This window comes from Zootoca vivipara, chromosome 6 (assembly GCF_965207765.1).
Source record: "Zootoca vivipara chromosome 6, rZooViv2.hap1.1, whole genome shotgun sequence".
Classification (NCBI taxonomy): domain Eukaryota; kingdom Metazoa; phylum Chordata; class Lepidosauria; order Squamata; family Lacertidae; genus Zootoca; species Zootoca vivipara.
This window is the reverse complement of record NC_142589.1, coordinates 54544827-54560872: the sequence shown is the minus strand read 5'-3', so window position 1 is coordinate 54560872 and position 16046 is coordinate 54544827. Positions and strand designations below refer to the sequence as shown.

The window sequence follows — 16046 nt, the reverse complement described above, 5'->3', positions numbered from 1 at the left end:
TGTCACCCCTCGTTCTCCCCACACCGCTTCTCCCACAAAGTGATCCTAGGCATCATGTAGTCCAGGGTTGACCAACGTGGTGCCCTCCAGATGTTGTGGGCTATAACTCCCATAATCCCTGACCATTGGCCAGGCCTGCAGAGCCTGATGGGAGTTATAGTCCAAAAAATATGGAGGGCACCATATTGGCTACCCAATACAGTAAGGTTTCCGGGTTCCATGTGTAGAGACAAAGATGCATAAAGTCAGGAACCCCCTGCATCAGGTCTCCTGCAAGGTGGAGGCCTGTTTCCCCAGCTTTGGGTTGGTTGCACGAGGGCTCTGGGATGCTGCCAGAGCCCTTATGCCACTTTCCCAAAGCCAAGTAAGCCTGCAAACACAGTTTTGCATAGGTGGGAGGGGGTATAAATAAATAGAGAGTGGGTTTCCTCTACGCTCCCGCCCTTATCTATCTATCTATCTATCTATCTATCTATCTATCTATCTATCTATCTATCTATTTTCCCCACCCATGCAAAAACATGCAATTGGACTTACTACACTCCAACCTCATTCCACAGCTAAAATACTCTCAGCAGAAGCTTCTCCAACTATTCTTCACTATCTCAGAGGAAGGAGATGCCAAAGACTCCCTAGTTAGTTTCTTACAGTGGTGAAATAGGGCACTTGAAATAAATTTTCGCCCAACTGAAGTTAAATGTTCTTGCTTGGGTCTTCTTACCAATGCTCAATCAAAATCTAAGTGACCCCACCTCTTCCCCGCAACCCTGGCATCCAGGCTCCAAGAACTGATTCTCACCCTGTCTTCCATGCACAAACAGCAATATTACTGGGCCTTTGTACAACATTTTTTTAATGTTGAAAGCATTCCATGTGTACATCGCGTTCAGAGGCCAACATTAAGAAACTCATATTTTCTTCATGGTCTCTTTGTTGTTGTTGTTTAGTCGTTTAGTCGTGTCCGACTCTTCGTGACACCATGGACCATAGCACGCCAGGCACTCCTGTCTTCCACTGCCTCCCTGTCTTCTAACAAGCTATAATTTCCCATGTTGTTTAAGTCTGGTTTGGTACCCTAGTTTCGTTAACTAGCCCTCATTCCAGGAAAACAAAGTTTAGTATAAGCTTCAACTGGAAGCTTAAAACTGCAAACCTGAAGTTCACCATTGTTTGTTCTGATAAAGCTATAACAGTATGCTATCTGAATGCAGCCAAATTGTCACAGTAATCCTTATGACAAACACTGCAATGTATCATCATCATCATCATTGCTTTGCCTATGTATTATCTTATACCATACTATCTCAAGGCCATCACTGAACACTGGCTTTGAAACCTGAGAGGTTTATAAATTCAAAGAGAAAGAGCCTGGATTTAAACTGGCAGAATTCTGATTTACGGAATGAACAGAACACTCAGAATCCAAAGGAATTTTCACTTCAGCTGTTATCAGCTCACCTCAATTTGGCGATAATCACAGATGGCCTTCACAGAGATGGTGTTCTGCAAAACATGGTCAGGGTTTCGTGGCTTCAGCTGCACGATGCTCTTGGACCTACCCACCAAGCTGGCAACGGAACTCTTGGACTGGATCAGCTGCTCCTTTTCATCCTGTCAAAATTAGAAAGGCAAGAAGGATGGATGGAACAGAAGGGCAAGGACAGGCAGGAGAAGAATGACCAGAAATCTCATGCCCACACTGCCCTCTGCATTTGGTCAAGGGAGGTTTGGGTTTTCAAGGGCAAGCTTAGGTAGGGTTGTGTGTGTGTCCATGTCTTCATGTGCGCACACACACTCATTTGCAACTTCTCCAAGCAGAAGTGGGAGTAGGGCAGAGAGTGCAGAGACAATCCATATTTAATACTATTCCAGGCAAGAGGACCAATTATCTCCAAGTCCTCCCTGCCCACTCACCCCTCCCCCCGCCACACCAAAGCTGCATGCAGAGTTGAAACATTACTACTAGGTCCAAAATTCAGAATTATTTGCAAAACTGTGAACAGTGCAACAAGGCCCAAACCCATCATTTTTCACCGGGAAAAAGAAAGAAAAACCATTTTGTAAAAAGGTGAAATAAAAGAAGGCACAAGAACTGTGTGAAAAAGATTGTTCAGGTAGTTTCAATGTATGTACTGTACTTAAGCAATTTAAAACCTGATAGAAAAAAGAAAGCTGGGGAAATGATGTGTGTGGAGAGAGAAAGAGAGAAAGAGAGAAAGAGAGAGAGAGAGAGAGAGAGAGAGAAAGAAAGAAAGAAAGAAAGAAAGAAAGAAAGAAAGAAAGAAAGAAAGAAAAGGTTAAAAACAAGCTACCTTCTCCTGTCCCAGGGGAGCATGGTTGGAAGAAATACAACTTTAACTCATTTATTCTGATAAAGGAAGCATCTCACACATGGGCCAAAGTTTTCCCTTTTGACTTCCTGTGAAGAATCTTTGCAACAAAAGCTGCCTCCCATAGCTCTCAAGGTCTACAAATGAAGCATCCCATGTTTTTAATCTGTCAGAACCACTGCAAGACAAGAGACAGGCTCCACCTTGTGCTGAAGCATCTCCCTTGGCTCAAGGAACCCATCTTCTTTTGCAGCTTTGGAACTGCAGTAAGATTAGGTCTACGATGCAGCAGCCCGTCCTTGAGCTGCACATGCTGGCTCCTTTGGAAGGTCCACAGTAGCCTCCAGGCCCATTACTTTTAAACTTGTGCAGCTTCCTGCCTGAAACTCTGAGCCAGTCTCCAAGTTGGGTCAATATCTAAGAAGACGCTGCTGCCTCTGACACCCACAAATGTCCCCCCCCCCACTTTCTCCAACCTGGTGCCCTCCAGAGGCTTTGGACTACAACTCCCATCAGCCCCAGCAAGCACAACATTCCGAGGGATTTGCAGAGTTAAACACTATGGCCGACCACACATCTCAAGGAGGATGTTTTCAGCATTCTCCCCATAGCAGGTTTCATGTGCACCTTCTCATAACTCTTAGCTGCAATTCCTGAATTGCAGGCAGTTGGACTAGATGAGCCTTTGGGTTCTTCCCAGCTCTACAATTCTGTTTCTTCCTGCTCACGCACTGCCTTCTGTCTCCCAGCACTCTTCCTCTTGCACCCCATTTTCCTCCTTTCATCTCGTCTCAATGCCTTTGGCCATAATGTTACTCAACAACAAACAGTCATACCAGGGCCGTCTTAAGCGCCCCTGGCGCCGTAGTGCGCCGGATCTCTCCGGCGCCCTCCCACCCCGTTTCCCAGTGCGGTGGGCGGGTGGGCGCAGCACGGCTGCCACAGGCGCTGCTGCGCGGCGGGCGGGTAGGCACAGCGCGCTCTCTCCGGTGCCCTCCCGCCCCGTTTCCCAGCGCGGTGGGCAGGTGGGCGCAGCGCGGCTGCCACAGGCGCAGCTGCGCGGCGGACTGGCTGGCCAGCGGGTGGGCGCAGCTCGCGGCGCCCTCCTGGTGGGCCGGCGCCGTGGTGCCCTGCGCCACCGGGGGTCTACCTAGAGCTGGCCCTGAGTCATACCCTTTCCATTCATTGAGCTGCCCCACTCTTGCCAAAGACCCTATGCCAAGACCTTTGTCAGCAAACCCTGCACTGAAGAGCCCTAACACTTCACACTGCCTGCTCCTCTCGTTCAAAGGTCATGGTGGCCACATGCTTCTGCCTACTTCCCCAGTTGCTGTCATCCATCAAACACTGATATTTTGAGTTATATGGACAGGGACCACAACAGTACTATTTCCCATACAACTGCTTGCTCACGATGGCTGTATTTTACCTAGTTCCAGACAGCAGACACATGCACACTGAGGGCTGCTGCCAGTCAGAGGAGGTAACACTGGAGTAGATGGACCAACGGGTTGACTCAGTGTAAGGTGGGAGAGGCTACAGCTCAGTGATAGAGCACATGCTTTGCAGGAACGAGTTCTCATTGCCCGAGACCCTGGTGAACCACTGCCATTTGTGGTAGACAATTAATGGCAAAAGCCACCATCATGTGCTCATAGCAGCAGCAGGAGGAGTTAGCAAAATGAAAATAAATAGCATGCTAGAGGTCACACTCAAGTAGGCATTTCATAGTGGGGAGTGGAACTGAAACACAAGGATAGTTAAACAATGCAGTTCTGGGAACATTTGAAAGGAAAGTAGGCAGACTCTGAAAAGACGTGCACATTCTTTTTTACTTTTTTCAAATAAAGCGCAGAGAAGTAAGCAATGCGGAGATGCAATGTAAGCAAATTTACTGGAAAAAACTTGGGGGTTCTTGGATGCTACTGAGCGGGTTAGATCATCACAATAAATTGACGTATGTCAGGCACTAAAGGATCTGAGGGCTTCTTGATGGTACAAGCTGTTTGAGAGGCTGCCTTGGAAGGTGTGGACTCTTATTGTTAGAAATTAAAAAGCAGAGAATGGATGACCCGCTATCAGGGGTGCTTCAGCAGATGATCTCCTGCATCAGCAGGGACTGGATTCAATTACCTTTGTGGTCTCTTGCAACTATGATTCTGGTATAATGTGCCAAAATCTGTATGACCTTGAGATCTGCCCAAAGAGCACCCACCATGGAATCCTGGAGCAGGTCCTCCAGGCGTGTCAGGCTGGTGTTGCAGTCACAAGAATACTTCCGTTTGATGGTATCTTGGAGGTTCTTCAAGTATGTCTCTGAATCACGGGCATCACTGAAGAACTGCAAAAGCACAAAAATGTTTCCCCTTTGTCAAAATACCAGTCAGAGGTTTCTTATTGCATGTTTTATGAAAGAGCGGAATTTACCTGAAAGACTGAAAAGAAAGCATCCATTCAACTTGCTCAAAGGCATCTTCATCATGAGAAAGGAAGGCCAGTAACCAGAGCAAACAGCCTCCTCTGGGTTATTTGATTAGACACATATCAGTATGGCTCATGTTAGACCTGTTTTCTAAGGAATGGAACATGATCAAGATAATTAACAAGTCTTGATCATGATCCAATTCTGAGAAAACAAGCCCAAGATGAGCCATATTGATGCCTCTCTAATAAAGTAACTAATAAAAGGAGGATGCTTTCTCTAGTTGCTTGGCATGGCCAGGAATTTGCACAGTCTGCAACCTCCATGCTGCTACCAAACCACACAAGCAAAGAGCTGATTTACTCTTCTACTAGCAAAGCTTGAGATGGGTTGATTGTATGTTTTTCTATTGTTATATTTGATCCTACTCTGAGGTATGTTTAGCCTGGGAAGGAGGAAAATGAGAGGCGATATGATAGCCATCTTCAAATACAGTGGTACCTCTACTTACGAATTTAATGCATTCCAAACGCACATTCGTAAGTCGAAAAAAAAAAGTAAGTCAAATCCCATAGGAATGCATTGGGAGAAAAAAATCGTAAGTCGAAGCAACCCTATCTAAAATTTCGTAAGTAGAAAAAATCCTATCAAAACAGCATCCAAGATGGCGGACGGAGCTCCATTCGTAAGTAGAAACATTCGTAAGTCGAGTCATTCATAAGTAGAGGTACCACTGTATCTAAAGGGTTGTCACATGGAAGAGGAAACATTCTTGTTTTCTCCTGCTCTGGAGGGTAGGACTTGAACAAATGGCTTCAAGTTACAAGAAATGAGATTCTAACTAAACATACAGAAAAAAATTCTGCCAGTAAGAGTTGTTTGACAGCGAGAGGTGGTAGACTCTCCTTCCTTAGAGGTTTTTAAGCAGAGGTTGGACGGTCATCTGTCAGGGATGCTTTAGCTGATATTCCTGCATTGCAGGGGGTTGTACTAGATGACCCCTTGGGTCCCTTCCAACTCTCAGATTCTACGATCACTTGTGTTGAATAGCAGGATATAAACCTTTTAACAAATAAATAAGACAAGAGAAGAAATATGGTGGGAGCAGAAGCAGTGAGGGAAGATAAGCAACAAATGTTCTCACTACCAGTTAGGCTGGGGTGGGGTTCTGTACTGTTCAGCAGCAGCGTTTGAGTGTCTTCTGACTCATGATGTGTCAATATCTATCTTACAGTTATTCAAACAGAAGCTTAAGTTATGCTGCCTCACTCTCAGGGAACTTAAGCATTGCTTTAAAATTCTGGTGGGTGCAGGGTTTTGACCTTATCTTAGCATTATAAGGTCATGCAGGAGGTATGTGGGTTTTTTTATTCTAGTAAACATTCCTCCAGCACTCTACAGCCTCCCTGGCTGTCCATACTTGCAGAACTGAAAAAGCCACATGGAAGGAGCTAATGCTATGGTGTCCTTTTCCTGGGTTTTAATGGAACAACAAACACCCAGGGAGGCTTCAAAGTGCAGACCACCAGAGAGATGTAGAATGACATAAAAGACATTCATACACATCCCTAAACTCACCTCTAAAGTGAGGTAAGTGTATGAAAATCCCTGCACCCCATTCATGAAAATATCACAGATACATAGCTGCCAAGTTATCCCTTTTTTTAAGGGATTTTCCCTTATGCTGAATAGGCTTCCTCGCGAGAAAAGGGAAAACTTGGCAGCTATGCAGATATTTCCTCTGCCATTTAATCATTTTTGAATGCCATTTCTTTTCTGATTAACTGATGGAGAATGGCTGAAAAAAAGTGGGAGAAATTTTCAACAGGGCATTAGTTTTGACTTCATGAGTTAACCGCTGATGCGCAGCCATGGAGAATTCCCTGTACCTGAAAGTAAGCTGTGTTCTCCTTCACATGCTGATCCACACATAAGCACAACTGCTTGATCCACTGCCACTGAGTCTGCACTGCTGCACTGTATGCCTGTGAAAAACCAAACAACAGACAAAAGAGCATTTTTTGTACAATTGCATCCAACAACTACAGCCTGCTCAGACCTTTGCTGAATTTGTATCTGGTATCACCAGTTTTATTCATGCCCTTTGGAAGACGACCCTGTTTGGATGAAGGGTAGTCAAGAAATATTTTAAATAAAGTAAAATTGGCCATGCAATCAAGGCTTATGTTCAGGAATACAGGAAGGGGCAACTGGCTGTAACAAAAGACTTCAAAACATCTGTTATCATAAGGCCCTCTTGCTGTGCCAGCTCACACAAAGAGGTTTTAAGCTCTCTGTCTTGCTTACCAGGCAAAGCCCACTCAGTGCACCAGCTCTGGGATGCTCTCACACAATCCCATAGGGCTGACTGAGTTCCCACAAGATCTCATGCAACAATACTCAAGGTTCCAGAGCTGGCATGACAAGAGGGCCCTTGCCCAGTAAGCAAGGCAGAGAGGTGAAAAACTCTTTTCAAGCCAGGAAAACCTTGTGTGCATTTAATCTGTGCAATTTCAACCAGCCAGCCTTCAACCATGGAAGGTTGAAAAGGCACAAATTAATGTGCGGAAGATGCAGTCGTACTGAAATACATCAAGATATCCTATGAAGTTGTCTAGCATAACACACATGTTAAAGTGCTCAAAATCACAACCTCAAAGCATGCCCCCCTCCAAGCTTTCTCTTACCTCCACAGTCTGCTTGGCTGGGTGATTCTCCAATGACAGCATCTCAGCTGTGTCTTGCAGGGAGCAAAACACATCCTGTTTCTCCTCTAGCTCCATTGTGAGCTCCTGCACAGCAGAAATACAAAGAGGACCAATAACATTCCTTATATCAAAATCAGACAATAGGTTTGCCTTTCTGTTGGTAGGCATCACAGGAATAGTGGCGGGAGGCACGCAGACATGCGGCACTATTGGAAACTTTAGCCATGAAACTTCACAACGGGAAAAGGGAACTTGTGGCTCTCCAGATGTTGCTGGACTACAACGTCCATCAGCCATTGGTCAGGGATAATGTAATCTGTAGATCAGCCACAGGCTGGTCATAGCTCTTTTTTACAGCCCCACTGCCTGCAAGAACTCTAAGCAATGAGAGCAATTCACATTTTGGCAAGAATAGAAGATTTGGGTGTGGGGAAACCAAGGTTTAAATCTGTTCTTGGCCATGAAGGGGATCATCGACTCAAGGTGATTGAAACTTCTTACCATTAAAGCCTTAAATGACTGGGAGGCTGATGATTTTATGGAGCAATAGCCTGCTGAGCCCAGTACTTGCATCCATGTTAAGACTTCCCTCTTTATGAAAGCCTTTGGACTTGATTTAGTTATTTTTTGAGAGTGGGGGTTGCTTCTCAATGGGGTTGTTGATACTACTACTATTAATTCACGCTAAACTGTAATTTGAGTGAGAACTGGATCAGCATTTTTGTTGATAAACCCCCCCCCCATTTTTACTATAAAATGCTTTGGTTCAAACATATAAGCAAAGTTGGATATAAAATTGTAAGGTAAAATAAAGTTTTGAAAACTGACGAAACTCATTGGCCAAGTCACAGGAAAGACTATGGGTGGTAGTCAATTTTTTTTAAAAAAAAAATTTACACAGAGCAAACCTACTAAAATTAATGTATTCATTCATGTTCATTCATTTCAATGGGTCTACTCTAAGAAAAACTTAGTTGAATATCACCCACTGACTTGACCAGGGAATTTCAAAAGGAAGCACAAAAATGAAGTTGAAGCAAAATAAGGCACTTCTGAGAAAATGCACAGAAACCTGTAAGTTTTCCTGAACACAGAGCTTCATTGAGAAATGTGGAACTCTGCTGCTTCCAGAATACAGAACACCATGGAGGCACTGCAAACACTTGGCCGCATCCAACCCCTCCTACTCACCGAGAAATAATTCTTCTTGGCAGCCATATTGGGATTATTGTCACTCCAGTCATACGCCAGCTCCTCTTCTTCCTTTTCATTGAGCCAAATGAGCTCTGTCGTCGCTCGAGACACAAACCCATACAAACTCTGGAGGTGCTGCAGTCGGAAGCTGGAGGTTTCCTGCAAAAAGACAACATACTTTGTTACATTTCCTGCCACTCTAGGGATTGTCCGCTTGAGGGCCTCCCAAAGGCTTCTGGCTGGACGCTGTGAGGACAGGATGCTGGACTGCAGGGCTGCCTTTGGCCTGAACCAGCAGCCGGGCTCTTCTGATGCTGACCACCCTCCTTCCCAGATGCCTTGTCAGAAATCCCCACATTGTCAAGTTATTCTTCAAACCTTTTTTTACATGCTCTCCTGTTACATTTTAGGGTTAGTATGAAACACCCATGAGCCCCTTTTCCATTGCAGAGGCACCAGGTCCTGTTTGCAAACAATGGCTACTGATACACATGTGCTGGGGTCCACCTTCTCTGTTTTAAAAAGCAAACCACCTGTGCAACTATATCACATGAGAGAAGCATAATGCACCATTTCTGAAGTAATATTTTAAATGCACAAACAAAAGAAGATCGTAGCATAGGGAGGATGGGGAAGAGTCACATTACGTTATACAGTGGTGCCTCACTAGACGAATTTAATTCGTTCCACGGGTCTATTCTTATAACGAAAAATTTGTCTAGCGAATCCCATAGGAATGCATTGAATTTTTTTTTAAAAAAATTTGCCCATAGGAACGCATTAATTGAATTTCAATGCATTCCTATGGGAAATCGCAATTCGCTAGACGAATTTTTCGTAAAATGAATTTGTCTAGTGAGGCAACCTCCACTAGAAAAATCCTTTCTTTAAGCGAAAATTTTGTCTTACGGGGTGTTTGTTAAGCGAGGCACCACTGTATTAAAAATTGATGGTTCTAAGTCAGTTCTGCTTTTAAAGGAGCAAATCATTTACCTGCTGGCAGCTGCTAGGATAGAAATAGTCAAACATCGGGAAAAGGCACTGTTAACCAATTTGTGGTTTCAGAGCGTGGGGTGGGGTTACAGTGCCTGATAAACCTACCTGTTCTGCATGTGTGGCCGGAGGATTTGAAAATGTGGGCAACTTTCATGCAATCTGATATGCATTTATTGCATACATAAATTAGCCAGAGCCAGAGCATGCACCACAACAGATGCATGGAAGACTCTGATCTGAAGAGAAGGAAAAGGTGGTGGGGCAGCTGTACCCTGTGGGGTAACCCACAGCACTATTGTAGCCTAGTATATTAAGAATTAGATTAGAGAGATCTGGGACATAATATCCTAATGAATGTGACTGGGGGAAACTTTGGAAGGTGGATTTGAAATTTACTGCATGTACAGATAAGAACTAAAGTATAAGAACTAAAGTATAAGAACTATACAGATCCTGAAGCTGAGGCTGCAATACTTTGGCCACCTCATGAGAAGAGAAGACTCCCTGGAAAAGACCCTGATGTTGGGAAAGTTGGAGGGCACAAGGAGAAGCAGACGCGCACAAGGAGAAGCAGATGGCAGAGGATGAGATGGTTAGACAGTGTTCTCGAAGCTACCAACATGAGTCTGACCAAACTGCAGGAGGCAGTGCAAGACAGGAGTGCCTGGCGTGCTCTGGTCCATGGGGTCACAAAGAGTCGGACATGACTAAACAACAACAACAACACTGAAAGAGAACTAAATGAAAATGATGTATCGTTGGTACGTAACACCGGTAAAACTTGCAAAAATGTGTAGAACAAGTTCTAATAAGTGTTGGAAATGTAAAGAAAAAGAGGGTACTTTTTACCATATGTGGTGGGAGTGTAAAATGGTTTAAAATTACTAGGAAATTATATATAATGAACTGAGGAAAATGTTTAAAATGACTTTTACCAAAAAGCCAGAAGCGTTTTTTACTAGAAATAACAGAAAACAAAATCCTAAAGGAAAAGAAAAAAACTGTTTATGTACACAGCAGCAGCCCGGATCTTACTAGCCCAAAGGTGGAAGGAAGATAAGATACCAACAATAGAAGAATGGCAATTGAAAATGATGGACTATGCAGAAATGGCAAAACTTACAGAAAAGCCCAGAGACAATAACATTGAGAAATTTAAAAAAGAATGGGAGGCATTTATTGTATATGTACAAGTAGATACATTGGCAGGCTTTGACTAAACACTTGCAAGTAGTTAAAATAAGATAAAGTTTATAGAAGGAAATTTGATCTGAAACAATAAAAACTGATGGTATGTAATAAAATAAAAAGGATAAGGAAAAAAAGAGGTTGAAGAAAATATATATACTCCATGAACCAGGAAAGGAAATGGAGGGAAGCCAGGAGGTTAAAGACAACCTCCGAAAAGATTTGTTTTGTTTTGTTTTAGTTCTTATACTTCATGTTGGATATTTTGTATTTCTCATTCTTTTTTGATGGAAAATTATTGTTGAAGTTGAAATAGTAAAACCAATAAAAATTTATTTACAAAAAAAGAAAAAAAGAATTACATGGGCTTTCTTGTGTTGTACCAGAGCAAACTGCATGTGTGACTGCAGATCTTTTTCAAGAGGCACTATTTTTGTTGTTATTATATTGGCATGCTACTTTGTGTATTGGAGGAGGTGGAGGTGGAGGTGGAGGAGGAGGAGGAGGAGGAGGAGGAGGAGGAGGAGGAGGAGGAAGAAGAAGAAGAAGAAGAAGAAGAAGAAGAAGAAGAAGAAGAAGAAGAAGAAGAAGAAGAAGAAGAAGAAGAAATAATGTGTCTAAACTGACGGCCCTGGCAGCAGCATGACTTATCTGCTGCAATTACTGTTATTGTACCAGGGAGTGGGCCTGGGGACAGTACAGAGGTGCCTTGCTAGACGAATTTAATTCGTTCTGGCGGTAAATTCGTCCAATGAAAAATTCGTCTTGCGAGGCACCGTTTCCCATAGGAACGCATTAAAACTTAATTAATGCGTTCCTATGGGCTCTGGGGGACTGGCGGCAGTGGCGGCGCTTGCTTGCTTGGCTCCCTGGAAGGCAGGCAGACAGGCGGCAACAGCCCCACAGCTGTCCTTGCTGTCGGTGGTGGGGGGAGAGGAACGAAGCAGCGCTTCTCCGAACCCCGGGACCTGTCCTTGCTGTCGGCGGCAGGGGGACAGGAACGAAGGAGGAGAAAGCAGCCCTTTCTCCTCCTTCCTTCCTCTCCCCCCCACCGCCGACAGAAAGCACAGATCCCGGGGTTGCTGGCTCTGTCGGGCGGGGGGAGGGAGAAGCGGAGGACCAATCCAATCCTCCGCTTCTCCCTCCCCCCGCCCGACAGAGCCAAAGTGCGGCAGTGCGGCGGCGTTTTGCCGCCTGCCTTCCCCAAGCCAAGGGGAAGGCAGGTGGCAAAAAGCCCGCGGCTGTGCGGGGGCTTTCGCACTGCCGCACTTCGGCTCCGTCCCCTGGAGCTGAAGCCCGGCGGTGTGAAAGTGAAAAGTCCCCACACCGCTGCACTTTGGCTCTGGGGGGGCGGAGCCAAAGTGTGGCAGTGTGGGGGCTGCTTTCCCCCCCGCCGCCTGGCACACAGCTGCTTGCCTACGCAGCCCCCGCACTTCGGCTCCGTCCCCCGGAGCCGAAGTGCGGCGGTGTGGGGGTATTTTGCCGCCTGCCTTCCCCAAGCCAAGGGGAAGGCAGGCAGCAAAAATCCCTGGCAATTTTTCGCTGCACGCTGGACTTTGAAGTCAGAGGTTCGTTTTTCTATGGCTACGCTTCGCAAGACGAAGCGGCGGCCATAGGAAATCTCCTTGTCTTGCGAGGCAACCTCCGATCGCAAAATCCATTCGTCTAGCGAAAAATTCGTCTTACAGGGCATTCGTTAAGCGAGGCACCACTGTATGTATTATATTTCCCAAGGAACAAAGCAGAGGGAAAGACAGAAATGCAAGGCCTTTCCATTGGATCAACTTTAGGGTCCTCATATTGCTGAACGCTTGCCATTCCAGCTGGTCATTACAACAACTCTGTAACTAAGAAGTTGTGCCTTTGCTATTTTTCCTCATTCTTCCCAATTCCCTTTCCTTTTGTGTTATAAATCTGAGGGCAGGAACAGACTTCATATTGATATAAGCCTTTCTTTTCTTTTTGGGGGGAGTGGCAGCACGGGGGGGGGGGATGCTTTAACTAAATCAATGAAAAGACTGCATAGCAAGTGCTTCTTAAAGGAGACATTCTCATTCTTCTGCCACAGAAACACTCCTTGAAGATGTGAGGTAGATTGTGAACCACAAAACAAGGAAAAGGCAAACCTTTATTTAAAAGAGATTGCACAGAAAGGGTTTCAGGCACACAGGCAAAAATTTTAAGCCTCCATGAATAAAGTTGCAATTTACAGCTTTGAGGGGCTTCCAACAACTTGTGAACTTGAATGAGGTTCCCTGACACTTTGCTGGTTACAGGAATCAACCCAAAATACAACTCACCATCAGTTTGCAGTACTGGGTCTCCAGCTTCCCCAGTGTCTCCATGTAACTAGTGTGGAAATTCTGAGACATTTTACCCTTTAAAAAACAGGAGGAAGAGAAAAAGAAGTGGATCAGAAGCAGTTCAAAAGTTACACGCCTAACTAGAAATGCACAGAGAGCTGGAGGTCCTATTAAAATTCTCTCATCTCTTCCTTATCCCTCCACTTTCCCAAATCTTGCATGCATCATAAAATATAGAATCATAGAATTGTAGAGTTGTAAGGTACCCCAAAGATCATCTAGTCCAACCCCCTGCAGTGCAGGAATCACAGCTAATAATCCCTGGCAGATGGCCTGTTGAAAGCAGCACAATGAAGTCTGAGCACAGCAGACTTCTATGTGTCCCTTTTAGCCACAGAACTTATTCCCAATCCTCCTAAGGGATCGTTTTCACACTATCAAAACCCTCCACACGCACATTGACTGTCCCAAGATGTGTTTCCCCCTTGGAGCAGTGGTAGCCTAATGTCCCTGGGCTACAACTCCTATAATTTGTGAACATTACTCATGCTTGCTGGGTCTGATGGGAGTTGGAGTCCAACAAAATCTGGAGCACACTATTTCGGCAACCCCTCCCTTAGAATGAATTTTATCCTTAGAGCAACACACCCCAGAGGCCCCAATCCAGCAGCAACTGCATGAGATCTCCTCTCAGGAACATGAACTTAGTGGGGCAGAAAAGGATACTCAAGCTAACAAAAGAAAGCCTGGCTATCTAATTCAACAGATTTATATTTTTGCTTCTGCAAAACCAAGTGTAAAGAGCTTGCATATAAAGGCCCCCAGGCCACCTTCCCCATAAAGTTGGTGACCAGCTCAATGTTTTGGGCTATAACTCCAACCACCCCAACCATCATGTTTGCCATGGGAGTTGACATCCAAAGCATCTGGAGCTGAGTGCAAGCTAGAGATGAAAGGCTACTCTAAAGCAACCCCTTCCTGCGGCCGGAGGCTTCTCTCCTCCAAACGAAAATCAGCTCCTCCTCCTCCTCCAGTTCTTACCTCCCACATTATGCTCTCCCACAACCTTTTGCTTGTCTTCTTTGGAGCTGCTCTGGAACCTCCACGCCTTTCTTGATGTGAGCTAAACCAGTCCTGCCGCCCTTCACACCCCACCCCAGGCGTCCCTGCTTACCTCATACATCCTGGCCTCTTTCACACTGGAGCCTAGGTCTTCCACACTGCTGTGGACATGGCGCTGGACTTCCAGTTGGGATTCTACACTTGGCAAGTCGCTCCCCCATTCAGCCCGCTCCAGCTTCATCTGAAACCAGCACAGAAGAGGCAATGTCAGCATTTCCCAGCTGAATTGTGGGCAAAACAACAGCAGCTAACCCTTGCTTGCTGCAACCCAATTATTAAGAGGTAGAAAGCATCACACTCCTGCCATGTCATGCCATTCTTCTGTAAACTGTTGGCTATCAAGAAATTCACCAAGGTGAACTGGAATACTAGCCCAAATGTTAATAACCAAAAGGACTTTATTCTGGATGCTGGACTGGACAGGTGTTTGGCCTTATTCCAGCAGGGTTCTTCTCATGGGGCTTCTTTTAAAATAAGTAACTTAAGGACAGCTTCACTTTCTGTGTCCCATTAAAAGAAACTAGACACATGCAGTTAACTAAGTCAACTTTGGACCAACCTCTCAAGGACACTCAGAGAGACTTTTGTGGAAGCTGCTCAAGAACATTAGCCAGGGCATAATTTAAAGCCAGTTTAAGACTTCTTTAGCCATTCCCAAGGAATTGTCTGATGGAGCATTTAAAAGTTATAGTATATTTCACCAGCTAAATCAGTGCTGGCCAATGGGAAGTGCAGTCCAAAACATCTAGGCAATGTCAGGTTGGCAAAGGACTGTGTAAACCAGGTCCCCTTAAATAAAAAAGTGATGTAAAGAATGAGTATTAAGTGATCACACCAAGCATTTGAAAACGGCATTTGTTCTGCCCACACATACACCTCATCACCTGAATTATGTTTTGTTTAACATTAAACAACACACCTGCATCTCTTCCACCCAAGAGAGCAACTCATACACAAACCGGAGGTTGCCCTCATCTTCGGAGGACGAAATGGCCACCAGCTCTGCACGGGTCATTGGCTTCCGGAACCAGGAGGTAGAGGCAGTGGTGGCTGTTGTGTGCGTTCCCTTCAGCAAGGGCTGAGCCTTAAGGTGCCTGGTGCTCAGGGAGGAAGGCTGGACAAAGTCCAAGGAAGAGGGGGAGGAGAAGTGCCCCTTCCGATAGAGGTTAGTGCATTCCAGCCTCAATGTCACCAGTTCGTCCTGAAGCCTCATAATCCTGGGAGAGAAATCAAGCAAGAGGGGGCAGAATGGAGAATGTCGATGAGGTTGTGGGCTCACAAGGTCATTCTCCAACCAGGGCAGGTTCCTGCACACATGAGCCAGGCACACCCACCATCACCCCCCATTTCTGCACACTTTCTCAGGATGGGGTAAGAGCTTTTGAAAGATGACCCAACATACTAATCTCTTCTGCTCACCCTGCCCCAAATAAGGTGTTTCCCCAAGGCATTTTCAGCTTAAATTTGCCAAACTCATTCCACCATCACCACCAGGACTGCATTAACAGTGCATGTCATCTATCAGAACATTCTTGTTCTCCAAATGCTCCTTCTGAGCCCAGCTGAATATAACCCACACCCTCATTCCTTGGCTCCACACATGAAACGCCTTACTTGAAGACCAGCTCCTCCAGCTGGTAGTAATTCTCGTCCCGGAGTATCTGAACATCCACCTGTAGTTGGCGGATGAGCCCTTCACACTCCTGGAGGTACATGACAACATCAGATTCATATTGCACCAACTGGCCTGACTCCAGGTGCGCTTCATCCTGGCAGGAGAGGA

The 16046-nt window shown here is 45.3% G+C and overlaps 1 protein-coding gene across 20 annotated transcripts in view; it reads right to left on the bottom strand.

Annotated features, from left to right (window-relative positions):
- Window positions 1-16046, bottom strand: part of MACF1 (microtubule actin crosslinking factor 1) — a 292907-nt gene that overhangs the window by 145306 nt on the left and 131555 nt on the right. For all 20 annotated transcript variants that reach the window (XM_088672217.1, XM_088672219.1, XM_060275855.2 and 17 more), the window contains 9 exons: window positions 15878-16032; window positions 15183-15480; window positions 14316-14444; window positions 13139-13216; window positions 8652-8813; window positions 7440-7544; window positions 6642-6737; window positions 4546-4671; window positions 1459-1611 (listed from right to left, as the gene is read on the bottom strand). In XM_088672217.1, the coding sequence (XP_088528343.1) occupies window positions 1459-1611; window positions 4546-4671; window positions 6642-6737; window positions 7440-7544; window positions 8652-8813; window positions 13139-13216; window positions 14316-14444; window positions 15183-15480; window positions 15878-16032 (1302 nt within the window). The remainder of the gene's footprint in view (window positions 1-1458; window positions 1612-4545; window positions 4672-6641; window positions 6738-7439; window positions 7545-8651; window positions 8814-13138; window positions 13217-14315; window positions 14445-15182; window positions 15481-15877; window positions 16033-16046) is intronic.